This window comes from Talpa europaea, assembly GCF_964194135.1.
Source record: "Talpa europaea genome assembly, chromosome: 10".
Classification (NCBI taxonomy): Eukaryota; Metazoa; Chordata; class Mammalia; order Eulipotyphla; family Talpidae; genus Talpa; species Talpa europaea.
Window position 1 is genome coordinate 63,660,031 of NC_140077.1, and position 27,586 is coordinate 63,687,616.

The 27,586-nt window shown below is 44.7% G+C and overlaps 2 protein-coding genes across 2 annotated transcripts; both read right to left on the reverse strand.

Annotated features, from left to right (window-relative positions):
• Positions 1-15,988: 15,988 nt before the first annotated feature.
• LOC311179268 (glutathione S-transferase theta-4) lies at positions 15,989-21,744 on the reverse strand (the record flags this gene model as incomplete). The annotated part of the gene is made up of 5 exons (XM_084246385.1): positions 15,989-16,186; positions 17,353-17,529; positions 18,053-18,203; positions 20,499-20,586; positions 21,633-21,744. The coding sequence occupies 5 exons, from the start codon at positions 21,742-21,744 to the stop codon at positions 15,989-15,991; spliced, it is 726 nt and encodes a 241-aa protein (XP_084102511.1).
• An 854-nt stretch (positions 21,745-22,598) lies between these two features.
• On the reverse strand, positions 22,599-24,635 carry LOC311179267 (glutathione S-transferase theta-1-like; the record flags this gene model as incomplete). Its single annotated transcript, XM_084246384.1, has 5 exons — positions 22,599-22,799; positions 22,890-23,066; positions 23,342-23,492; positions 24,365-24,452; positions 24,524-24,635. The coding sequence occupies 5 exons, from the start codon at positions 24,633-24,635 to the stop codon at positions 22,599-22,601; spliced, it is 729 nt and encodes a 242-aa protein (XP_084102510.1).
• Positions 24,636-27,586: the final 2,951 nt, after the last annotated feature.

Sequence of the window (27,586 nt, forward strand, 5' to 3'; positions counted from 1 at the left end):
ATTTGCAACACATAGATGCACCTTAAAGGCATTATGCTAATTGAGATGGAGCACAGAGAAAGACAAATATTGCATAGTACCACTTATTGGTGGAATCTAAAAAAGTCAAACTCATAGAAGCAGAGAGTAGAATGGTGGTTACCAGGGACTGGGAGTCGGAGAAAAAGGGACATGTAGTTTAAGGGTACAAATTTGCAACTAGTAGATAAATAAGTTCTGAAGTCTAATGCACAACAATAATGTATTATAACTTCAAACTTGCTAATCTTAATTGTTCTCACCACAAAAAAGAAATGATAATTACATGATATGATGGAGGTGTTAGCTAATTCTACAGTGGTAATTGTACTGCAATATAAGTGCATCAAGCCAACACACATACCTTAAATTCACAAAATGCTGTATACTAATTATATCTCAATTAAAAAAAATAATGGGGAGGCTAGACCCCTCCAGGGCCTTTGCAAGTTCTCATGTTGGACTCATCTTCTGAGTCTTAAACCTTAGCCTGTTCCTTACTATCCAGGTACCCCCAAAGCCTGCCACTTGGCTAGTCAAATGATATCAATGTCATACGTCATTTTAAAAATTAAGTCCATAAAAAAGATTTCAGTATGAAAATAATGTAAGGCGCACTTCTGCAAAAAAGTGAAGGTCGATAATAATGATTTTTTTTTTTTTTAATAGAGGCATGCTTTATTTACTTGTTTGCTGGTTTGTTTGCTTGTGTTGTTTATACATGCACTGGGTACAGTCAGAAGTGCGCGAGGGAGGGTGAGAGAATTCACCAGAGCCAGAGCGGGGAGCAGAGCAGGCAGAAGGACCGAAGTACACTGCTGAGGGGAGCAGCGGGCAGCAGGAGAGGTCTGTGCGCCATGTGGGACCCTCCTCCGTTGGCCGGGGAGCAGCCGGGGATTGAACCCGCGCCGCAGAGGCCGCGCGCAGTTTCGCAACCCAGCGCTCAACCGCTGCGCCACCGGGGAGGCCCGATAATAATGATTTTTAACTAAAAAATAACTTTAAGGAAAGATGAAGTTTTATTTATTTATTTTATAATTAAATTAATTTACTTATTATCTTATATCATTGTTCACTTTTGGGCAATATTTGATTTCTTCCCTCAGGGGCAGTCCTCATAGTTCTCCCACTACCACAACACCCGTGATCCATCGTCATAGTCTCTTGTGCTCTTTCCTTCCCTGTTTTGACCCCTCTCCTTCTCCCGCCCCTGCCATATGTCTCAGATCTTCGGTCAGCTTGCAAGTTTTGTCTTTTTCCTGACTGTTCGGATTTCCTATATTCCACCTATAAGTGAAACCATCCGATATTTATCTTTTTCTTTCTGACTTATTTCACTTAGCATAATCCCTTCCAGTCCTACCCATATTGCCACAAATGGCATGAGTTTATCTTTTTTTGATTGCTGAGTAGTATTCCATTGTGTGTATACCACATCTTCATGGTATACACATGATCCATTCAAAAGATGAAGTTTTCAGAGTGCTAGACATTCAGAGGCGGCAACATGTCTATGCCCACCCCGCTCTGACTCATTCAGCAGCCGCAGGGAGCTGGGCAGGATCCTGTTCTAAGAGTTGGCCTCAGCCTTAAAGGTTCAAAAATGAATTTAGTCCATATTCCAAGACTGTCCTTTCCTTAGGGCCTGACTCACATAACCCAACTCACAAGAGACTGATGGATTTATTAATTTATAAGGGAAAAAAGGTTTATTTAGACAACATGCTCCCAAAAAGAACTCTCCAAAGTGTAGTCTCCCAGAATGTCTGAGGGAGGGGGGAAAGCAGAGTCCAAAAAAGGGAGCCCGTCGACCTGCAAAGCAAGTGATATGATGGAGGTATTAGCTAGAGACCACTCTCAGCTCCTTGCCACATGGACCTCCTTCATCAAAACCAGCTAGAGCCAGTCAGCTAGCAAGAGGGAATCTTATGTAACAGTAGTATTAGAAGAGTAGTAACAGAAGTGACATTCCATCACCTTTGCTGTACTCTATTGCTTAGAATTCTTCTGTTGGGGCCTCCCCGGTGGCGCAGTGGTTGAGCGCTGGGTTGCGAAGCTGCCCGCAGCCTCTGCAGCGCCGGTTCGATCCCCGGCTGCTCCCCGGCCACTGGAGGAGGGTCCCATATGGCACGCAGACCTCTCCTGCCGCCCGCTGCTCCCCTCAGCAGTGTATTTCTGTCCTTCTGCCAGCTCTGCTCCCCGCTCTGGCTGTGGTGAATTCTCTCACCCTCCCGTGCTTCTGACTGTACCCAGTGCTTGTATAAATAAATAAATAAATCTTTAAAAAAAAAAAAATATGGCCAATAGAAGAAGAATTTTTTTTTTAAAGAGCCAGAGTTGGGAGCAGAACAGGCAGACTGGGATCGAAACGGTACTGCAGAGGTTACAGGCAGCTTGGCAACCCAGCGCTCAACCGCTGCGCCACCAGGGAGGCCCCATATTGGCCATATTTAAGGGGAGGAAGTTATACAAAGATGTGAATATCACAAAGGGGAGGCCACTGGGTTCACTGCTACACCTTCCAAGGGCAGGAGGGCTTCATAGGCCTTCAACCCACACTGAGGAGGGCCCTAACTGTTTTAAGGTTTTGCTGTCGCCATATGGAAACATTTCTGAACAAGGGACTCCTCATTTTATTTATAGCCAGTCCTGCTCATGGGGCCCAGAGAGCTCATAAGGCTGGATAGGGCACTGCCTGCTCTGAGCAGTAATGGGGTCACCTAATGCAGAGCTGCTCTTCACTCCCTCTCCTAGAGAATTTCATGCTCATGATGTTTAAACTCCTACCAACTTTGGCAAGAAACATGGGTGCACTCAAATTTCCTTGAGAAAAAAACATTTATACCTTTTGAAGAGATTATGTGACCTAGTTTCTTGTTACTCACATTGTAGTCCTTAAAGGAACAGCAGCAGCCTTGACGGTGAACTAATTAGAAATTTAGAAATCTCAGGCACCTACCCCAATCTCAAACCCTAGATCCACTGAATCAGAATCTGCATTTTCACAACATCTCCAGGTGATTGAAAGTTGGAGGAGCACTGGCTGAACTACTCTGTCCCTAGCAGAAATGGCAAAGCATTTTCTTTGTCTTCCTCTTCTTTTCCAATGTCTCCTCTCTCTGTGTGTCTGCCCCTGAGTTGCCTATGACATTTCTTGCCAGTTGAGTTTTTTTTTTTAATGAATATTTATTTATTTAAATTAAAAAAATTTATATATATTTTACATCATTCTTTTTTTTATTTCTTATTTTATTTTATTTTTTTTAATAATAAATTTTATTGTTATATTCCCCATACAGTTGCAGCCCCCCCATTCTGACCCCAATCCCTCCCCTCCCGCCCCCGCCCCCCTAAAAGTGTCTCTGGTTCATTGTTTTTTGTTGATTTTGATTTTCACTTTCTTATAGTTATTCATTTTCCTGGTCCCTTATTTAAGTTTTCTAGATTCCTGCTATGAGTGAGACCATCCGGTATTTTTCTTTTTCTTTTTGGCTTATTTCGCTGAGCATGATCCCTTCCAGCGCCATCCATGTTGCTGCAAATTGCATGTGTTTATCTTTTTTGAATGCTGAGTAATATTCCATGGTATATATGGACCACATCTTCTTGATCATCTATTTTTGGGTATTTGGGTTGTTTCCAAAGCTTAGCTATTGTAAACAGTGCTGCTATAAACATAGGGGTGCAGGTGTTCTTTGGAATTGATGTTTCTGTGTCCTTAGGGTAAATCCCTAGGAGTGGAATTGCTGGATCATATGGAAGCTCTATGTTTAGTAGGTCCAGAAATCTCCACACAGCTTTCCACAGTGGTTGGACCAGTTTGCACTCCCACCAACAGTGTAGAAGAGTTCCTTTTTCTCCACACCCTCACCAGCATTTGTTGTTGCTAGTTTTTTTAATATGTGCCATTCTCACTGGTGTAAGATGGTATCTCATGGTAGTTTTGATTTGCATTTCCCTGATGGCAAGTGATGTTGAACATTTTTTCATATGCCTGTTGGCCATTTGCATTTCCTCTTCAGAGAAGTTTCTTTTTAGCTCTTCTGCCCATTTTTTGACTGGATTATTTTCTTTGTTGTTGTTGAGTCTCATCAGCTCTTTGCAGATTTTTGTGATCAGTCCTTTATCATTAGTGTTGGGTGCAAAAATGTTCTCCCAGTTGGTGGGGTTTCTCTTTGTTTTTGTTATTGTCTCTTTTGCTGTGCAGAAGCTCTTTAATTTGATGTAGTCCCAGCTGTTTATCTTTGCCTTCACTATCACTGCTTTGGGAGATGTGTTTGTAAAGATGTCTTTGATGTGCAAATCACGTAGTGTTTCGCCTATATTTCCTTCTATATATTTTATGGTTTCAGGTCTTATGTCTAGTTCTTTAATCCATTTTGAGTTGATTTTTGTGTATGGTGTGAGGTAGTGGTCAAGCTTCATTCTTTTGCATGTAGCGACCCAGTTTTCCCAGCACCATTTATTGAACAAACTTTCTTTGCTCCAATGCATAGTCTTTACTCCTTTGTCAAAGATTAGTTAACCATAAATCTGTGGGTTTATTTCTGGATTTTCTATTCGATTCCATTGGTCTGTATGTCTGTTCTTGTTCCAATACCATGCAGTTTTGATGATTATGGCTTTGTAGTATAGTTTGAAGTCTGGGAGTGTAATGCCTCCATTCCCTTCTTTTTTTTTCAGGAGAGCTTTGGCTATTCGGGGTTTTTTGTGATTCCATATGAATTTCATCAATAATTGTTCTATTTCTTTGAAGAATGACATTGAAATTTTGATTGGAATAGCATTGAATCTGTATATTGCTTTTGGAAGGATGGCCATTTTAATAATGTTTATTCTTCCAATCCACGAGCAGGGGATGTCTCTCCATTTCTTTGTGTCTTCTTCTATTTCTTTTAACAGTGTTTTATGGTTTTCTTTGTATAGGTCCTTTACCTCTTTTGTTAGATTTATTCCCAAATATTTGATTTTTTTGTTTCAATAACAAAAGGAATGGTTTTTTTGATTTCTTCTTCTTCAGATTTATTGTTTGTGTATAGGAAGGCTACTGACTTTTGCGTGTTGATTTTGTATCCTGCCACTTTACTGAACTGATTGATGAGTTGAATTAGCTTTTCTGTGGAGTTTTTGGGGTTCTCTATGTATAATATCATATCATCTGCAAATAGTGATAGTTTGACTTCTTCTTTTCCTATTTGGATTCCTTGGATGTCTTTCTCTTGTCTTATTGCCCTGGCTAGGACTTCCAGTATTATATTGAAAAGCAGTGGTGAGAGTGGACATCCTTGTCTTGTTCCAGATCTTAATGGAATTGCTTTCAGCTTTTCACCATTGAGAATGATACTGGCTGTTGGCTTGTCATAGATGGCCTTTATGATGTTGAGGTATGTTCCTTGTATCCCAAGAATTTCAAGGGCTTTTATCATGAATGGGTGTTGCACTTTGTCGAAAGCTTTCTCAGCATCTATTGATATTATCATATGGTTTTTATATTTCTTTTTGTTGATGTGTTGGATAACGTTGATTGATTTTCGGATGTTAAACCATCCTTGTGCCCCTGGAATGAATCCTACTTGGTCGTGGTGAATTATCTTATGGATACATTGTTGGATTCTGATGGCTAAAATTTTATTGAGGATTTTTGCATCAGTGTTCATTAGGGAGATTGGCCTGTAGTTTTCCTTTTTTGTGTTGTCCTTGTTCGGTTTTGGTATTAGTGTAATGTTGGCTTCATAGAACGTGTTTGGTATTGTCCCTTCCTTCTCAATTTTTTGGAAGAGTTTGTGAAGGATAGGCACTAATTCGTCTCTGAATGTTTGGTAGAATTCATTTGTAAATCCATCAGGTCCTGGGCTTTTGTTTTTGGGGAGGTTTTTGATTACCATTTCAATTTCGCTAATTGTAATTGGTCTGTTTAGGTGGTCTATTTCTTCTTTATCTAGCTTTGGGTGATTGTAGAGTTGTAGGAATTTGTCCATCTCCTCTAGATTGTTAAACTTGTTTCCATATAACTGTTCATAGTAGTTACTGATTATTCTTTTGATTTCTGCTGTGTCCGTTGTGATTTCTCCTCTTTCATTGATGATCCTGTTTATTTGTGCTTTCTCCCTTTTTTCCTTTGTGAGCCTGGCTAGGGGTTTGTCTATTTTATTGATTTTTTCAAAGAACCAGCTCTTGGTTTCATTGATCTTTTGGATTTTTTTTTAGTTTCAATTTCATTTATTTCTGCTTTGGTTTTTATTATTTCTTTTCTTCTACTGGTTTTGGGGTTTTTTTGTTGTTCTTTTTCTAGATCTTTGAGCTTCGAGATTAGGTTGTTTCTTTGAGTTCTTTCTTGTTTCTTGATGTGAGCTTCTATTGCTATATATTTTCCTCTTATTACTGCTTTTGCTGCATCCCATACATTTAGGATATTGGTGTCCTCCTTGTCGTTCAATTCAAAAATTTTTTTAATTTCTTCTTTGATCTCCTCATTAGTCCAGTGGTCTTCCAGTAGTGTGGTTTTTAATCTCCATGAGGTAGGAAAGTTCCTTGCCTACTTTTTATGGTTTATTTCTAGTTTGATGCCTTCATGGTCAGAAAAGATGGTTGGTATGATTTCAATCTTGGTGTATCTGTTGATGTTTGTCTTGTGCCCCAGTATGTGATCGATCCTGGAGAATGATCCGTGTGCGCTTGAGAAAAATGTGTACTCCGTTTTTTTGGGGTTTAGTGTTCTATAGATGTCTGTTAAGCCCAATTGCTCTAGGTCCTTATTTAGAGCTTTGGTTTCTTTACTTATTTTTTGTCTTGTTGATCTATCCATTGTTGATAGTGGTATGTTGAAGTCTCCCACTACGTATGTGTTTTCTCTGATGTCTGTTTTCAGAGAGGACAACAGTTGTCCTCTGATATATTTTGGTGCTCCTTCGTTTGGTGAGTATATGTTAATGAGTGTTATTTCTTCTTGAAGTATTGTCCCCTTGATCATAATGTAGTGACCATTGGGGTCTCTTTTTATCTTTTTGAGTTTGAAATCTGTTTTATCTGATATTAGTATAGCTGTTCCTGCTTTCTTTTTTGGTCCATTTGCTTGTAGGATTGTTTTCCATCCTTTAACTTTGAGCCTATTTTTATCTTTTGTAGCTAAATGTGTTTCCTGGAGACAGCAAAAGGTTGGGTTTTGTTTCTTAATCCAGGCTGCAACTCTGTGTCTTTTTATTGAAGAGTTTAGCCCATTTACATTTAGAGTTAATATTGATATGTTAACATCTGTATTTGCCATTGTGTTTGTCTTTCCTTTGATTTTATTTATTTATTCTTTTAATAACTTTTTTTTTTTTTTGGCCTTCTTTCATTGTTATTCGTCCCTCTGAGGTTCTGGCTTTAGGACTCCTTGTAGTATTTTTTGGAGTGGGGGTTTAGTTGCAATGAAATTCCGGAGTTTCTGTTTGTCTGGGAAGGTCCATATTCTTTCTTCAAAGAGGAAGGAGAGCTTTGCGGGATAGAGTATTCTTGGTTGGCATCTGTTTTCTTGGAGTCTGTTGACTATGTCCCTCCACTCTCTCCTTGCCCGTAGTGTTTCTTCGGAGAAGTCTGATGTCAGCCTGATTGGCTTTCCTTTGAATGTTATCTGTTTCTTCCCTCTTGCCAGCTTCATTATTTTTTCCTTGTCCTGGATTCTTGGGAGCTTTACTATTATGTGTCTTGCTGTATTTTTTCTTTCGTCGTGGAAGTTTGGTGTTCTTCTTGCTTCTTGTATATCAATTTTCAGCTCCTTCTTCACATTTGGGAAGTTCTCTTCAATTATCTCTTTGAATATTTTCTCTGTTCCTACTTCTCTCTCCTCTCCTTCTGGTATTCCTATAACTCTTATATTTCCTTTCCTCATGGAGTCAGATAGTTCCCGAAGTCTTTCTTCATTCTTTTTCCTTCGTACTTCTCTTTCCTTTTCTGTTTTGGTTCTTTTTATTTCTGTGTCTTCAAGAGCACTTATTTGTTCTTCCATTTCATCAATTCTGCTTTCATTGCTTTTCCCAGAATTCTTTAGTTCTTCCACTAATTCTTTGATCTCCTGCATTTCTTTTACTTCCCTCTTTAGGGACTCAATTTCATTCTTCTGATCGTTGATTATTTTTCCCTTATCATTGTTTTCCTTTATGACTTCTGTCAGTTTTTTAATCACGGCAATTTTAAATTCTCTTTCTGGAAGGCTCAGAAGTTCTTCCAAGTTACTGTCGTTGCAATCTGGGGGCTGGTTTTCTTTTTGTGGTGTGCTTTTTCTCTGGAGAGTTGCTAGGTTGCGTGTGGTTCTTCTCCTCCCTACTGTCTGTTTTCTAATTTGCCGTATGCGTTGGGACACTGTGTAGTTGGGACTGGCCGGCATCTTGGGTGGGCTTCTCTGCTCCCCTCTGGTTCCTCCAGGAGTCATCTGTCAGTTTCAAGCAGTCTTTATTGGAGAAAGGTCCCTGTCCTAAAATGTCGATGTGGGGACACACTCCCCTGTGCGCCTGGTCTGCCCCGGCGGTGGGTTCCTGCTCCCCCTCTGGGCTTGGACTGCAGGCCAGAGGGGGTCTGGCGTGGGTGAACTTCCCCCGCTCACCTCTGGCTCCTGAGGAAGCCTTCTGCAGGTAGTCTTTACTGAAGAAATGTCCCTGTTCTAAAATGGTGATGTGGGACACACTCCCTGCGCGTCCGGTGTCAGGCACACTCTTCTGCGTGCCTGGTCTGCCCTGGCTGTGGGTGCTCGCTCTCCCTGTGGGCTCAGACTACTTGTTCGGAAGGGGCCGGGTGTGGGCTAACTCCCCAGCTGGCCACTAGCTCCTTCAGGAGCCTGTGCTGGCTTCAAGTCGCTAGGTGGCGCCAGAGATCTCTCCTAGAGCCCTTGGGGAGCTGATTTTCCACCCCGTGGGACAGGGAGCAGAGCGGGGATGGTAGGGTACACCTCAACGGCTTTGGGGTGCTGTGTCTGCCTTGTGCCCCACCGTCGTGGGGAACCCACGCCCCTAATTTCGTGCCCCGGGTCTCAGTTCCAAAGCCCTCAGTTCCAGGACGCGGGCTGTAGCCCAGTTCAGTGGCGCAGGAATGGCGCCTTTTGCACCGCTCCCGTGCCTGGGCGCCTGGTTCCTGCTTACTCAGGGAGGGACCTTCACCTCAGTGAGGACCTCCGAGCATCTCCCCGCAAGCCTAGGTCGTCTCCCAAGCCTAGGTCGCAGGCGCGGGGACCTGGGCAGCCGCGATCCTGGTCTGCACTTGCTTTTCAAGCGCGCTGAGCGCGCCACTTTCCGCGCAAGCTTACCGGCAGCCCGGGCTGTGTGCGCATCTCGCGGGGTCTTTGTTCTTCTCTAATGGCGCCCGGAGCAGTTCGCTCACCGCCGCGGCGAATCCTGCAGGGTTCGCCTCAGCTCCCGTTCACGGGGTGTGGTGGCTGCAATAGTTCCTTTCCACTCACAGTCCCGCTTGCTGCGTCGTTTGTTCTTGGTGGCCGTTTTGGTTTGTTGTTTCCCTCCTCTCTGCCGGTCAGAGAGTGCCGCCTCTGTGGGCGGGGGAGGGGAGCAGGGTTCTGCACTTCCCTCCCTTCTAGTCCTCTTTTATGGCCACTTTCTTCTTCGGGTAGTTTGCTGGAGTCACCCATTTATCTTCCGTGTCCCAGTTCTCACTGGGACCTGCCGCTTTTCCTCCCTATTAACTTTTTTTAATGGGAGATCTTACTCGCAGCGTCTCCTCGCCGCCATGTTGCTCCGCCCCCCAGTTGAGTTTTTATAGCCAAAATTGTGATTTCTCTCTGTTTTTACTCAGATTCTGGAAAAGAAAAGCCAATCTGAAAGTTCTGATTGGCTTATCCCTGTGTCAATCTCCAGATGAAATGTTCTTGAGACAAGTAGCCAATCAGCTTGGCAAAGTAACATCACATGATATAAAACATGGCTGTTTCCTAAGTCTTAGCTGTGGCCAAGTCTGTTCTGAATATTTCATATAAATGGAATCACACAATTTATAGCCTTTCGTGACTGGCTTCTTTTATTTAGCATGATGTTTTCAAGGGTTGTCCAAGTTGTAAGCATATAAGAGTGCTCCATCTCTTTATGGCTAAATAATATTTCATTATGTGGATATACTACCCTTTGTTAATCCATTCATCAGCTGACAGATTTTTGGACTGTTTCCACTTTTTGGCTGTTATGTTTCTGTGAACATTCATGTATAAGTTTTATCTGGACATATTTTCTACTCTCTTCAAGATATGCCAAGGGGTCAAATTGTTATAGGACAGGGAGAGGGTCAGCCCAAACCCCGCAAACCTGCCTATTCTAAATGGGTTCTGCCATCCGCCGCATCAACACAAAACATATAAGACTTTAATGGGAAGGAACTTTAATAAAACTAGGAAACAATACAGGTAAGGCAAAGAGTCTAGTTTCTAAATGAAGCACCCAAAGTTACCCGTCCCCTCGTGGGTAAAAGTCCATCCAAATGGCATTGGCCCAGAGCAAAGCCCCAAAGCCTGCCACAAGTCTAAAGCATCTTCCAGTGGGGACCCACAGCAAAGGGTCAGAAATAACCAGACAAGCCCGGAAGGAAAAGAGCAAAATCAACATCAAGATAAAAGCTGCCATTGTCACCTCCCCATGGGTCTCACCCACATCTGTGTCACCCAGTCTACGACCAAAAGACAAGCGCAGTTTCTTCACATGTCTCTAGGCTCCATGCGCCTCCTCCAGGTCTCCTTCTGGCTCCATCCTGCTTCCTTCCTCAGTCTCTTCTGCAGCTTCTCCTCTTCCTGCTCAGCTCCACCCTCCCTTGGGTGGGGCAGGGAACCTCCCCCTTTCCTGGGACCACCCTGTTACAATTCGCCCCTTTTAATTTTTATTCCACCATATCTATGGTGGCACAGATCTCATGGTGTAATGTTAGGAGACAGTCTTTTTTTCAGGGTTACAATGTGTGTAAGAGAAGCAACAATTAGTCAGCAGCATTGTCCATGAATGTCCAGTATGACAGTTTCATTACTTAAAAATAGTCCATTATCCAAGCCAAAAGGAAAAAAAAAATCTGGAGCATTGGCTAAAACAAGATAGCAAATATATCAAAATCACAGGGAAAAAATGTTAAAATGGTTCAACTGATGTAAAACACAAATGACTAGATAATGATAGCTACATTTCACTTTTTGAGGAACTGCTGTTTTCCAAAGTGACTGCACCATTTTGCATTCCCAACCATAATTTCTCCATATCTTTGCCAAGACTTGTCTTTCTTATAATAGTCATCTTAGTTTGTGTGAAGTGGTACATCAATGATTTGCAATGCTTTGATTACAGTAGCTTTGTACTGTTCTGAAATTTGGAAGTATGGGTCCTATAACTTTTTCTTTTACAAAATTCTTTCGGCCATTCTGTTTTCCTTGAATTTACAAATGAATTTTAAGGTCAACTTGGTGATTCCTACAAATAAGTAAACTAGAATTTTGATGGTGATTATGTTGAATTTGTAGATCAATTTGAAGATTTTATTTATTTATTTTTGCATAGAAGAGATGGGGTGTAGGCCACTGGTGCAGGAAGCAAGAGGATTCACCAGAGACTGAGTGGGGAGCAGCATAGACTGGTTTGCTAAAATACCTTGCTAAGTGGAGCAATGGGCAAGACAGGAGAGGTCTGCTGTGCCATGTGGTTTAGCTCCCTGGCCAAGGATGGAACTCAGGTCATTGTGTTGGGCTGTCATGGTGATAGTGCTGAGACTTAACCCCTAGGCCACCAGGGAGGCCCTGTAGATCAATTTGGATAGTATTACCAATTTAATATTAAGTCCTCCAATCCATGAACATAGGATATCTTTCCATTTATTCAGGTCCTTTTTAATTTCAGTTTTCCCTCAACTTTTCAGTTATCAAAATGTTTAAAACACACTGGGCCTCCCTGGTGGTGCAAGGGGTTATGATGCAACCTATGAAGCTATCCACAGCCACTGCAGCATGAGTTTGATCCCAGGTCAGGGAGCTACCCACATGGCCCAGCAGACCTCTCCTGTCTCACCCGCTGCCCCCCTCAGCAGTGTATTTCAGTCGCTCTGCCTGTTCTTTTCCCCACTCTGTCTCTTGTGAATCCTCTCAGCCCCTCACACCTCAGGCCTGTACCCCAGTTCTTGTATGTATAAATAAATCTTTTTTTAAAATGTTTAAACACCAAAAAATGGAAGGACTAGGGCAATAGCACTCATCTACACAATCCTCAACTACACAACTCATGTATTAAACACGTTAACCTTTTTTGAAAGTGAGAAAACCAAGAGAGTGCTATCTCATCTAAACACTGTAGCAAAATAACCTAACTTACTTCTTCAGTTAACATATTATCAGTCTTTCCTCACAAGAAGGGAAGCATTGTGAAGACAGAGATTTTTGTCTATTTTGCTTACTGAAGTTTCCTCAACTCCAAAATCATTGTCTACCAGGGTGGATATACTGGTACTTCTTTAGTTTTGAGAAGGAAAAGACAAGATGTACGTGCTGATTCTGGCACTACCTCTCATTTAATGCCAAATCATTCCCTGTCCCAGAATTTACTTCTTCATTGACAAAGTCAGGATAACAATACTAACTTCTCAGGGTTGTGAAGATCAAGCAAGGTAAGAAGTGTCAAACTAACATTAACAGTGCAAAGTTAGTATCTTGAAGAGACAGCTGCACTCATGTGTGTGTTTGTGTGTGTGTAAGTTTATTCATATATATGTGTATATATGAGATACATATATAGCTATGTGTCTCTTAACAGTAGGGATATGTTTTGAGAAATGTGTAATCAGGCAATTTCATTGTTGTATAATCTCAAAAAGTGTAATTACATAAACCTACATGGTAATTACACAAACCGAGGCTATGTGGCATAGCCTTCAGAGACCATCATCATGTATATGGTCCATCATTGACCAGAACATTGTTAAATCACACATGAATTAGCAATGAAATATTATCCAGTCTTAATAAAGACTGGGAAGTTTGTCATCTGCCACATGAATGAACCTGGAGGTTATTGTGCTAAGTCAAGTAAGTCAAACACAGATAGACAAATACTACATGATCTCACTATATGTGGAATCTAAACGTGTGGAATCCTTAGAAGCAGCAAGTAGAATGATGGTTACCAAAGTTTTAGATATGCAGAATGATAAATTATGGAGATCTAATGTACAGCCAAGTGAATGTAATTAACAATACTGTGATGTATACTTAAAATTTCATAACAGATTAAATATAAGTGTTCTCAATAACAAAAAAAAATGATAACTGAGGTGATGGTTACTTGAATTGCAGTAAACGTTCACCATACACATACACACACACACACACAAAAATGCATTTTTTGCTAATTTTTACTCAATAAGGATGGAGAAATAAACAAACCTGGTAGTAGGGGGAAATCATAGTTAGCAGTTTAAATTTCCCATAAAGCTCCATGAGAGAGGATGCTCGGTCTAGTCTGTGCCTCTGAATATCCTTTTTTTCCCAAAAGATTTATTTTATTTATTTATGCATACAAGAACTGGGGTATAGGACAGAGGTGTGGGTAGTGAGCGGATTCACCAGAGACAAAGTGGGGAGCAGAACAGGGGGGATATTTACTGAAACACACTGCTAAGGGGACCGGCAGGTTGAGACAGGAGAGGTCTGCTGTGCCATGTGGGTTAGTTCCCTGGCTGGGGATAGAACTCATGCTGCAGTGGCTACCAATAGTTTCATAGTGCTGAGACTTAATCCCTTGCACCACCAGGGAGGCCACCATTCTTCTGTTCTTTTTTTTTTTTCAGGTGCTCAAATACATCTCAGTTTTAATTAGAGCCCCCCCCCACACATATTTATTTGCTACTGAAAATTGAAATAGTAGATAAAATTTCTACTACAATTCAAAATTTTGAAAATCTGCTTAAAGCGACCTGCCCTAATTATACACTAGCCAAACCACCCAATGTCTTCTTTACATAAGATATTTTGATTCAGATTCCCATATTGGATTTCATCTTACTGACTTCAGGCTTCTAAAACACATTGGCAGTACTTGAAACCTATTAGTGTTTTTTTGAGTTCAGTCAAATCAAACTAAAGTATGTTGAATTCATTCAGGTGCATGCTACATAGATTCCTTGTAAGTTACCGGTATCAGGTTAGAAAAGAAAGACATCACAGAATGTATAGATTATCAAAATATTGGTATATAATCTCTTGTAGTATAGAGTTGCTTGCCCAAACTGCTACATAATGATCCTAAAGTTACTACGACATAATGATCCTAAAGTTACTATCAAGAAAAAACAGTATAAGAAGAAGGCTTACAGTTAAATTCATTCCATGCATGATCATTCTCCATTTCTACAGTCTCTTCAGGAAAATATCTATTACACAGGCAATAATGACAGCTATATTGAAATCTTTTTATTCTTGTTTCAATCTAAATTTCCTTCCACTGTATTTCTTCTCAAAGCAGGAGAAATACCTGAAGCAATGGTATTTAATTTTTACTATCTTTTCCATCAATTCTTTGCTATAGTTATCAATGTCATTACTCCACAGATCCTATGTGTGTCATTACTCCACAGAATATGTGTGCCATCACCAGTACTCTGTAAATTCTTTTTTCTCTTCTGATGTTGGGATGGGAGAGGGGTGTCAAGGTGTCTTGTAGAGGGGAAGAGTGTTTGGTACTAGAGTTGAGAGCCAAGTTACTTAGATACTTTATTGATCCTTCTTAGGTTAAGAACTGAATCTTCCTAGGAATTTTCTTCAGTGATCATCTAAGAAGACTGACTCTGGGGTCAGGGTTAGTTTAAGCTTCTTGATAAGTCCTTTGGAAGTCTAATCACAACTTAAATCTCCTATCTTGGGCTTGGGAGGAAGATGAATCTCAAGACCCTCAAAATGCTATAAAGTAGTTTGGAAAAAAGCTAGTTTTCTTCAATTTAATGTATGCATTTACAGCTCTAAGTTTCCCTCTTAGCACTGCTTCCGCGGCAGCTGATAAGGTTTAGTATGTTGTATTTTCATTTTCATTCAAGGTACTTTCTATTTTCCCTTGTGATTTATTCTTTGACTAATTTTCAGATATTTGTGAATTTTTTAAGTTTCCTTATATTGTTGATTTCTAATTTTATTTCATTGTGCTTAGAAAACATACACAGTATGATTTCAAATTATTTAAATTGATTGAGATTTATTTTATAGTCTAACATATGGTTTGTTCTTGAGAATATTCCAATGTTCCTTGAGAAGAATGTTTATTCTAGTGTTGTTGGATGGAATGTTCTGTATGAATCTGGTAGGTCCAGTTGATTCATCATGTTACTCAAGTGCTCTATTTCCTTGAAGATCTTCTATATCATTATTCTATCCATTATTGAAAGTGGGCTTTTGAAGTCATCAAGTATCATTAAAATTAGCAATTTAATCATATGTCAGTGTTAATTTTTAAAAATTATTCCTTTATTGCAAGATTGTTATTTATTTTATTTATTTTGCATAGAAGAACGGGATGTAGACCAGAGGTGCAGGGGGTGGGGGTGAGAGGAATCACCAAAGACAGAGCAGGGAGCAGAACAGGCGGATCTACTGCAATACACTGTTGAGGGGATCAGTGGGCGAGACAGGAGAGGTCTGCTGTGCCATATGGGTCAGCACCTTGACTGGGGATCAAACTCTAACTGCAATGGCTGGTGATAGCTTGATAGCACTGTGTCTTTAATGCCTGTGCCACCAGGGAGGGCCCCCCAATGTTAATTTTTTAAATTCCTTTGGGAAGTTGGCAGGACCTACAATCACCACCCTCTCCCTTTCCCACACTAGACCCCCTCCTACATCAGACCTTATGCTCACACCTAGCTCAGCAGGCATGGTGGTTATTCCAGTTCTTTATTAGGCAAATAAGTGGTGTTGCTTCAGCATCTTCCCTAAGGTAGGAGACCCAAAGAGCTAATCAACAAGGGCCTACGGGACGGGTTGTTTCTACTTGAACGTCTGCAGCAACTCACAGATCCTGTCTTTGACTGTTGGATCCAATGTTGAACAGTCCCAGTCTACTAAATTCATCAATCTGTCATGGGCCTCCCAGAAAAGGGCAGAGCCAATGGCCAGCTCCACTCTCATGCGCCATTCAGCCAGCTTGGGACTGTTGAGGAAGACATTATGGTTGCTCCCTATGGGCTGTGGAAAAACAAAGAGGAGGGAGTGATTAGCCTGGAACCAGCCTCAGCTGGGTCTCTTCCTAAAGCTTCAAGGGCTCTCTCCATCTGCTTTCACAAAGAGTTATTTTGCTGACCCCCAAGACCTGGACATGAGATCAAGGGAATATAATAGATATGGGGTGGGGATGGAAGATCCAGAAGTACCCAGGACTTTTCATCACTAGTCTTGCTCAGTGCTCCCAAATACCTCTCTGAGATGACCCCTGGCCCAGATGGTTTCCACTATTCCAACCCGAAACCTCCCATGGGTCCTGCTTTCTTTTAGGGTAACCCCTATCCTCAAATGAGAATTGTGTTTACACACACACACACACACATTAAACCTCCCTCTGTTTTCAGATACAGGGCTGAAATGGGATACCCAGCATGCCACCTAAGAAACAGCAACAAGGATGTTCAAGAGGTCCAAAAGGGGGTGGGGTGGGTGAAATGTAAGGGGTGAGGGAAGGAAAACATGAAACATAGGGTGCTGAAAAACCAGAACAGCTTTTTCTGGTGCTGGTCTACACTGCATACTGACCAGGGACAAAAGTGGACAGTTTGCATATTGGCCAGAAATTATGCTGGCCTCTTAGACACTGGCCAGAGTCTAAACTGGCTATTCTGCACACAAGCTGGATCGGAACTGACCATCCGCCCCCTGCATGTGGAAGTCACATAATTGCCCCACACCCAAATATGCTCAAAAGCACGTGGATGCCCCTCAGACCCAGAGCCTGGGGACCTGCACTGCAGTTATCCATCTAGGACTCTTGAGAGAGGAATTTGAGCAGGAAGGACACTTGGGAAGCCTCTGGACATTTCCTGAAGAGTCCAATGGGAGGTGGAGGCATCAGGATCCTGGCTAACAGACCAAGAAATGCTAGATTCTTCTCCCTCTCTCAGGCTTTCCCTCAGTGCCTCTGCATATGGAGGAATCTTAGTAAAGGGTGAACAATCACCATTTCCCCCTGTTCAAAATCATCTGTGATTCCTGTCACTCCCAGATCAAGTCCAAGCACCCAGACATGGCTCCCACACCTCCTCATTCGTCAGCCTATCTTTAAGCTATGTCCCATCACAGGGGAGTCCCACCTCTGCCCAGACTCTGTCCCCCACCTCACCCCACCCCACCCCACTCCGCACCTGCATCATCTCCACAAGGGCCACCAGGTCAGCCAGTGAGATGTGGTCCCCAGTAATGAACAGCCTGTCCTGCAGAAACTTCTCCTCAAATTGCTGCAGGCTATTGTTTGCCTCTGCTAGCGTCTGCTCTACCTTCTCAGCTGGAACCTCTTCACCTGTGATCATTGGGATCAAAAGCTGACAAGGATAGAGAAGAAGAAGGAAGAAAGTCATACCCCAGTCCCATCTGACCCTCCAGCCTCAGTACCCTTGTCTGCTAAGGAGGTGTAAGACACTACCAAGGATGTTCTGGTTGTAGAATTTGCCTCGGACAAATTGTTCAGAAGGATTTTGAGATTTCAGCAGAAAAGAATTCTATTAATCATTAGTGATATCTGTCACAGACATTGGATAAGGAGTAAAAGCTGTATGAGTTGATTATTTGTCAATTTCAAATTTGGTGGTATCTCAAGGCCCTTCAATTATTTTCTAGTTCAGAAAAAATTTACTGACTCTTATCCTGACTTGATAAATATCAGGCCCTCCTGGAGGCCCTTCCTTTTTGCCATTATGAGGTTCATCCATACCCAATGGTTCATTCCATACTTCCAACAGTTCTGTAAGGCAGGCAGAAAGAGGAGCCAAGAAAATGAGGTGCAGGAAAAAAGGGACACTTACTTGAGCTAACCAGTGGACAGCTGCAATTGTAGCCCCCACTCACCTTAATCCAGAGTAACTTGCTCATGGGCAGCTGAATGGCTGTGTGCTGCCAGGCCATGAACTCATCTACACGGGCACGCATATGCAGGTCTGGTGGGTACCAGTGCGAGGGTGCACTATACTTGCGGCACAGGTAACAGAGGATGGCCACACTGCAGAAAGGCAGATGAGGAGCTGTGTTCTTGCAATCCCCAATGCTGCTACCCAGACCATCCCCGTGTGGCCTGGACTCAGAATGTGGCTTCCAGACACAGGCAGTCTCTGGACACTGACATTCTCTTGGGGGAAGTATGAATCCAAAGGGCCCTGGGAAAGGCAATCAGTTTGTCAGCCAATGAGAGTTGGGAGCAGGACCTATAGGATGGTGGAAGTTGGCAATCCCATTAGGAAAGGCAGTCCAGATGTGGGAACAACATGAATAGACATATGAGTGTTAAAGAATGTGCAGTAAATTTTGAGAAAGGAAAATAAGTGCGTTTGTTGGAAGAAGGGCGGGGGTCAACCAGGGAGTGGTGAGAGGCAGTCAGAAACATTACAGAGATCGCAGATCAGGTGGGGAGTCTCTCAGAGATGCAGGGAGAATACAGACTTAATCCTCATGGTAATGGGTTAAGTAAGCAGGGGGATGAGAAGATCCACCTTGAATTTTAGAAAGATCCCTCTTATGGTGGATGGAAGATGAACCAGGGGGGCAGAAGCAACAATAAATAGGGAGATAAGGGCAGCAGCTGCTGTGATGCCCAAACATAGGGTGTTAGGGTTTGGAAAGGTCAATGTGAAGAGGGAGAAGACCATTCAAGGAACACTTTAGAGTCTCACAATCTAGCAGAGAGGCCTATAACAGATCCTTTCCAACTCCTTCAAAGGGAGCATTGCGCGACTGACCCCTCGATTTTGACTTAAGCTCCCAGAACTGGGTGACAATATGTATTTTCCAACAGTGAGCGGTTCTATGTTACATCAGCTCTAAGAAAGTAATTCAGGCCTTCAGAAAATATATTCTCAAGTTAATTAGAGCTCCTTTGAGGCAATCTGAGAAACAACCCTGGATCTGATCAACCTCTAGATACAATTTCAAATTTATAGGAAATGAAGAGACAGAAAATCAAGTTACACAAGACCAGAGAATGCAATCAAAGAAATGCAAACTGTGGGAAATTCCTTAAGACAAAGGATCCAGTATCTTGGACCATGACAAAGGTAAAGGTGTAGGGAGTGGGTTCTAGATTAAGAGACTTAAGAAACAGATCAATCAACCATAATACTATAAGCTTGTTTGAAATTTGATTCAAATGCACACATTGCAAAGAAAGCATTTATGAGCTCCTCAATTCATAAATATGAATATGAACGCATTTTGAATATGAATTAGACATTTGATGAACTCTAGAAATAATTTTATTAGGTGTTCTTGTGATATTGTGATGATGCCTTTCTTGTTTGTTTTTAAAAGGGCTCTTATCACTTAGAAACACATTCTAAACATTTATGGATGAAATGGAGTGTCTGGGAAACAAGAGTGGGGTATAGCTGTTATATAGCAGGTCCCTCCCAAGTGGACAGCTATTGGAGCCAGGTGATATGTGTATGTGGGTTCTTTATACTCCTCATTAGTTAGTGTTCATTCTACTTTTGTGTGTGTGTGTGATATTATGATTTACAAGAAATATATAATTTGGTTATTTGGGTGATCAAAATATATCTCTCATAGGGATTTGATCTTCATCCACAGGTTTTGACTCACAACTCCCAAGAGCCTTGGAATTTCCTAAGTGTTGAGAGTTTTAAAGGTGTCCCATGTTATGGCAATGAAGGTAATTTTTTTGGAAAACACCTGAGAATGGTGGGGAGAGGAGCTAGAGATTGAACACAATTGCCAATGGCCAATGATCTCATCAGCCATGCCTATGTAACAAACCTCCCTAAAAGCCCAAGAGAGAGGGGTTTGGAGAGCTTCTGGGTTGGTGAATAGGTGAGTGTGGCATGCTAGGAGAAAGCATGAAGCTCTGCACCTTTTCCTCATACCTTAACCCTACACATCTCCTGAATTACTTCATTTGTAAGAAATCAGTGGTCTAGTGAGGAATGGGTGTCCTGAGTTCTATGAGCTATTTTAGCAAAGTAAATTGAACCTGAAGAGGGAGTACTGAGAATCTCTTCAGTTGGTCAGAATCACAGGTAACAGCCTGGACTTTGGCTGGTGTCTAAAATTGGGGGAGGTCTTGTTCAGTGGGTAGTGTCAGAACTTAACTGAATTCTTGGGCATGTAGCTGGCATCTGAGAATAGCTTATTGGTGTGGGAAGCCCACAAATATACTAAACGGTGTGAAATTCTCCATAGTTAAAAAAATAAATGCTGGCATATCAACCCCAAGAATCTGGAGGTCCTTAATCTCCCAGGAGGAGCAGAGGCAGATGTCAGGAGGGCCCTGAGGAGGATAACTTACCTTTCAGATAAGATAAATTTTCCATCTTTCATGCTGGGCACCTTTCTCAAGGGATTGATCTCAATGTATTCCTTGCTGTGGTGGTGACCTGAGTGGGGCAGGGAGAGTTTGACATTGATGGGACCCCAGAAAAGAGAGAAGCAGGTTTCCCAAAGACAGAAATGTCTTCTTCTCCATTTTCTCATGAAGGGGAAACTGAGGCCCAGAGGAACACCATGGCTCACCCCAGTCAGAGTACAAGTCAGTGGCAGAAGAGGGACCCAGATTAGGACTCCTGCTCCCACCCCAGGTTCAGTAACCAGAACAATCCTTTGGTTCACAGAAGATGGACTGGTCTAGCCTCCACCCTTCAATTCAACTGGTGAATTCACAAGTCACAAGCTGTGAATCAACAGAAATCCTGGGGACCTGCCTCCCAATGCCTCACTAGGTCTCCCCCTCTAAGGCGAGCAGGGTAGCCGGCAGCCCCAGGATCAGCACACAGTTGAAATCCAAAAAGGTCCAATCATTTGGTATGATCTGAAAAGGAAACTCAGTGTGGGGGGCAGGAATTTTAACTTTTCCTTGACCAGCAGTCTCTAGCTGGAAACATTTCCAGGAGCTCTACTCATACCCCACTGATTTCCACATCTCCTGTATCTCCTACTCTATGTTCTAGAGGCTTCTGCCTCTGTGAGAGCTTTTAGAGTCTCCTTCATGCTTGGGGCAGTGGAGATGGGTGCCCCGAACCTTACCCTGGGTCGGTCAGTCAGAGGAAGTATGAGCGTGGGGGAGAATGGGTGTGGACCAAAGCAGCATCTCCGCTCTCTGATGTGAAATGGCCTATTTTTTCTGTGATCTTTGCCAACCTAATCAGTAGGTGTTGCAGTTAACAAGATGCTAGGCACCTGCAAGAAGGCAAGGTGCTGAGTAGGTGCCTGGGGACGCCCTCCACAGTTCTTCCTTCCTCTTTACCCTCTAGAGCTCTTCCTCAAAGGAGGGCAGAATTAGTGGGGACTGGGGCAGGATTCACTTGGAAACTTTTTCTTCCCCTGTGAACCTTGGAAGCAGGGTCTCCTCAGTCTTTGTCCACTTCTCAAGAATGCCCTGCCTCCCCCCAGGGCCTGGCCAGCCTAGGCAGCAGTGGGTGTCAACCTTTCAGCAGATCCACAAATTGGAAGTCAAAGGGGATGCTGTTCTTCCTGGCAAAGATGTAAACGGCACGACAGGACGCGGATAGCAGGTCCATGTAGAGTTCCAGAACCATGCTGACGCATGTCAGGCCTCCTAGCCTCAGCCAGTAGGCCACGAATCTGAGCCAATCTCCAGCCTGAGCCCTAGGCCGGGCGTCTCCAGGACTTTCCTAACCAGGCCTGGGGCCCCACATTCTGGAACTTCTTTTACTTGATGTTGTCATGAGATCAAGGAAGCATGGAATTCTCACAGCAGCAAGGATTCTGAGGAGACCCAAGAATAGACTGGGGAGAGCTCCCTGGCTGGGGTGGGATGGAGACGTGGCTGCCATCCTGCCCTGCCCTTCCCTGGAGGTTCTAGGCTGTGTCTGAGAAGTGTTTCTGCATAAGAAATCCTAGGCCTTCAAGGCAGAACAGGACCAAAGGGCCTCTGCAAGTTCAAGAATGAAGATAAAGTGATGAGAACTAATCTTGGAGTATTCCAGAAGCAGGGATGGGGAGTACCCACAGGTTGGTTTGGCCTTAATCATGGTTTAAAAAAGACTAAGCGAAAAAGAAACAGGAGACTGGGATCTATCAGAACATTGGGGACAGCACCCCAGGGAGTCCAGGGCTGGCCAGCCAGGCTATGCTATGCAAAGAAACCCAGAAAGTTCTGGCCTGAGTGGGGACTGCCAGTGGTTAGGCCATGAACCTAGAAGCCAGCACCTTGGAGAGAGGACGATAACTAGATCCCTTAGTTAGGGAAGACCCAAGTTCTCCTCACTATGATATGTGATCTTAGGAGATACCCTTTTTGTTGGGGCCTGTGCTCAGATAAGTGGGGGGGACTCTCCTTACTGGGACAGAGAGAGGCTGAAGACAAGTGCAAGGTACACAGCATGTTTATTGAGAATAAAAGAACAATGGGGAGCAGACTGTACCCCTCTCAGCGGAGCCGCTCCTGCAGTCGCTTCACCAGCTGCTGGACCACTTGGGGATCCCGTGGGGCATCTTGGGGGTCACGAAGCTGTAGCACACTCTTGTGGGCCTCCTGGACAAGCTCAGGGCCCAGGGCAGCCTCCACACGGGCCCGCCACGCTGCCAGCCGGGGCCAGTCTCGGAAGAGGTCGCAGCCAACTGCAGTGGGCTGGGAAGACCGGCAGCTGGGATGGGACTAGACCTGGGGCCCAGAGCAACCCCCAACCCCCCAGAAGGTGAGCAGGCAGGAGAACCTCACCTGCATCAGATCCACAAGCGTGATCAGATCTGCCAGGGAGATTTGCTCCGTTGCCAGGAAGGGCTTGGCCATCAGGACCACTCTATCCAGGTGCTGCAGTGAGGGTGTCAGCTTCCCCATCAGCCGCTCCAGCTTCGCAGCATCCACAGGCTGCCCAGAGAAGTAGGGCAAGAGACACTGGGGCAGAGGGAGAGGGGGCAGCTTATCCTAGGTTCCTTTAAGCACTCATCCTACTCCTTCCCTGAACTCATCCTCTAGTGATTCCGCCCAGGGGCTATGTGTAAGGAAGGACTCAGACTTTCAGGCTCAAGGGAAAGAGTGTTATGATGGGTTATTGATGTCTTTTCCGGGGTAGTGGAGGGGAGTCTGTATACAGGTTAACATGTGGTCCTTTCTGCTCTGAGGGTCTTGGCTCCTGCCCAAGCCTGCATCATCCATCCAGGGAGATTCACCTTGCATAAGAAGACATTGGCGGCAGGCTGTTGGATCGCCGTGTGCTGCCACGCCAGGTATTCATCAACGCGGGCGCAGGCCTGAGGCTCAGTTGGGTACCAGTGTGCTGCCGTCTGAAACTTGCGACTCAAGTATAGAAGGATGGCCACACTGTAGGCAGGAGGGGGTCAGAGGTCTCTTCCTACCCATCCAGGCTGGGCAGCTTCATCTCTCAACCATCTCACATGATGATCTGACTGGCTTTCTCTGCAATGCCACCTGTACAGGAGGGCCTCCCCAGTCCTGCCTCTACCTGCAAGCAGAATCCTTTCCCCACTAAACCGCTCCATTCCTACATTTCTAAACTCTGCTCCTCCCAGGCCCACTTCCCAGCGACTACCCCAGCCTGCCCTTCTCCTCCAGACCCAGTTCTCTGGCATCTGGGTCCCTATTCACCATGAGGGAGGCAAAATTGCCAGGGACACCCTGCCCAAGGGATCTTCACGCTCTCTTCTTGGACCATTCATCCCTAGTGATGGGGTCTGAGCTGGGACTCGGAGGAGAATCTCCATTTCTTGATCTCCTTGGGCTTCTGGCTCTTGCTGCCTATTTTTCATCCCTCAGGCAGCCACTGGGAGGTGGTCATAGTATCGCTCCCACTTTACGGAAGAGAAACCTGGGGTTCCAAGTTCTGTGATCGGCCCAGGGTCACAGAGTGAGGAATTCAGACTCCAGCCTGATGGGACTGCTCCACTTCTGTGACTCTGAGAGGACGAGTTCAGAACATCTAGGGAAGGGACTCACCTCAAGCCTGAATCATGCAGGCCTGGCTCAGTGCCCTTGCCCCTGCCCACACTGGCATTCCCAACTTTATCTCCTTGAAAGGAGGAAGAGGTCAGGCAGTTTGGAAAGATCTCCAAGCATGGGTTGTTATTCCTCTGCCTACTTCCTCCAGCATCCCTGCTTCACCCCAACCCACCCTACCCCAGCAAATTCTTGCATCCTGGCTGGGAGCCAGACTCTGAGCCTGCTGGGTCCATTACCTCTCAGCGAGCAGGAAGTCCCCATCCCTGAGGGCAGGCACCTTCCCCAGGGGGTTCACCTTCAGGAACTCAGGCTTCAGGTGCTCTCCTGGGAAGCAGAGAAAGGAGGCTCAGCACATGGTCTGGCCTCTGGGCACCCTCCCATGAGACCTGGCATACCCAGCGTCAGCACCACAGGTCGCAGCTCAAAGGGGATGCCATTCTTCCTGGCAAAAATGTAGACGGCACGGCAGGGGGGTGAGTACAGGTCCAAAAACAGCTCTACTGCCATCACTGTGCCCACCCACACATCTACCTTCACCTGCCTCCACTCTACTCAGGCCTGCCTGACTGGTTGCTCAGCCCCTCAGAAACCACCTGAGCTCTGTGTCCCTCCCTGAAGCCTACTTCCCTCGTTGACTGGTGAGGCACCTTGCCAAGCCACCACCCCTCCTGGCCTCTGTGTAGGGGAACGGGGGTGCAGGAGGGGGCTGTGCCCCTCCTGGGGTTGGTCACTGGTTTTTCAAAAACAGTGTGTAGCACTGACCCTTCTTCAGAGTGTTGCAAGCCAGTGGCCACGCCCACCTCTGCTCTTTCCTTTGACCCGGCCCCCCATTCCCTGCCCCCATCTCTGCTTCCTGGAAGCCACTCTGCCTTTCGCAATCTTTCAAGTAGGCGTAACAGGCAGGCTGGATGGCCAGCTGGCAGCACACACTTCTAGATTTTCTGTGTTTTCCCTCCCACTGCGTCTGCACCCCCCTCCCCCCAACACACACTATAACTATAAGCAATGGCTCCATTTTCTTGGTGGGTGTCTTGGCCAAATGAAAGACTCTGCCTAGATAAAGTGTACAAAAGACAAATATTTATTTCCTGTGACAAGAAAAGGAGTCCTGAAACTAATGTTTCTAAAGAAACTGTCTGCTGGGGGCCACAGTGAGGCGAAATGATACAGTATTATTTAGTGTGTGTTGGATTCAGAGAAGTCTTTTTTTCCCATGCTGGAGTCTCCTGGTCCTTATCTTTAGCCCAGGGTCTGTGGGAAATGAGGAAGTTTGTCTCATCCATGATTGCTATCCCATATAGGTTTTCTTTATGGTTAAGAAGTTTGAGTACAAGGTGACAATGCCTGGTGGCCTGCACCAAGAAAGAGAATTCCTTTACCATGTGCTCACATCACCAGTTCCAGCCCAGACCTCTCCTCTTTCCAGCCCCAGGACAGAAACTATCCTGATGTCTTAAAAGCACATGGCACAGCAGACCTCTCCTGACTCTCCCACTGCTCCCCTCAGGAGAATATTCAGTCAGTCTCCTCTCACTTCCCACACCTCGGGCCTGTACCCCATTTCTTATATGCATAAATAGATCAATCATTTTTTTTTAAAAAAAAAAAAAAGCACCTCTCTCTACTGCCCTTCTCCATGCCCCCACCTCAGGGGCAGCACTCTCCCCGCTGGGACTCAGCTCAGCCCCCTGGGAGTCTCTCCTCCTCTTGACCATCATCCCTCCATTACCAAGTGCTCTTGCTCCCCCTCCTGAACTTCTTTTCCACCCACCAAATTTCTTATCCAGCCAACCTCACCAGCTTCCAGACCCACTCCCCTGCCTTTCCTCTGGCCCTCTGTCCTGGTGCACGCAGCGCCAGAGGGGATTTCTAAAGTCCAAGTCTCATGCCATGCTCCCTGTGCAATGCCATCCCTTACTGGAGCGCCTCCATCCCTGCCAGGTTGCACTCCCTGCCCCTGTCCATTGGCTTCTTGCTATGTGGGCTTCCCTCTTGACCTGCCCTGTAGTTGTCTTTTCCATTCAGATGCAGGTCTTGGGATGCCAAGGACTGGGTTGTGGGCAGGTCTGTGGACCTGGAGGATAGGACCAATGGGTGGTCCACGACCCAAGCCTGGCATCCACACTGACCGCTACTGGTTGGGTCAGTTGTGGAGTGGGAAGCAAGTTAGATCAGTCCTGGCCCTCCTGGGCACTCAGCAAAGCCTCCCAGAAGCCATTCTCTGGTCTCAGCTTCTGGACTCATGCAAGGGGACTAAAATGCCTCTCCCACTCTTTACATGGCAACTAAAATCTGCTAGTAGATGGAACTTCAGGTGTCATACTCCCTCATGAACACACGTACATACTTGGAGGCCATGCGGCTTGGTCAGGTCTGACCCACCATTGATTCAGAGACAGCCCATATCTGGGCTGGCTAGTAAAGTACCTGCACCCTTGGCCATTCTGATTGGATCAGACTGGACCTTGGAATGGTGGCAGACACTCCTAGGAAGGAGGGGCTGGGGAAGAGGCACAAGGTTGGCCCTTGGCAAGGCCATCAGCCTTTTCAATGTGAGACCCTGGGAATCACCAGTTTGCAGGGAAAATACAGCTAGCTCAGATTCTTCTCCAGTGGCGAGAAAGGGCCAGTACCAGACAGCCCCCAAGAATCAGGATATCCAAAGCTATCCATCCTGGATTTCAGGCTGACAGGGAGTAGAGCCAGACAGATCCAGTGGGACCAGCTGCCACACAACAGGGCTGTAGATGGGAAGTTGGACCCAGGCCTCCCATGCCCAGAGCCCTCAGAGAGCCCTTGGCTCACTGCCCTAGGCCCACATTCCCACCAGTATAAGAAGCCCCCTTCTAGGTTTATTGCCTTGGAGCCTTACACCTGGGGGCACAGCCCTACAATGAAGGTTAGGATGCTAGAGTCAAAGGATAGAAGGATGGGGAGTAACAGGAAAGAAGAAGGGGAAACACAAGGAGGAGGGCAGTGAGACACTTGCTCATTCATTCATTCAACTGAGTGAGTCAACTCAGAGACTATAATGAAGAGGGTCAGACAAAGACAGATGACCAGAGAGGACTCTTCACTGTTTCCCAGTTCTCCAAGCAGGATCTATGTTGTAACACTGGCAGGGGGACCAGGAGGGTATTCTTTTCTCTTTTTTTTTTCCCTTGTTGTTAATTATTCCCATTTATTTATTTTTTATAAATATTTTATTTAATATAATTCTTAGAACATTTTTCATTTTTGCACAATGTATGCATTTTCATTTTGGTTATATTCCCCATACAATTGCACATACCCCCTTATTCTGACCCTAGTCCTCAGGAGGGTATTCTTGACCCCCTGCCCCAGGAACCACTCGCCCATACCAGGCCAGCAACCATAGATGTCCCTCCCAAAACATTTTCAGGCTTCAGGGCCACAGATGGGTCAATGATTCAGGAACACCAGCAGATGAAGAAGGG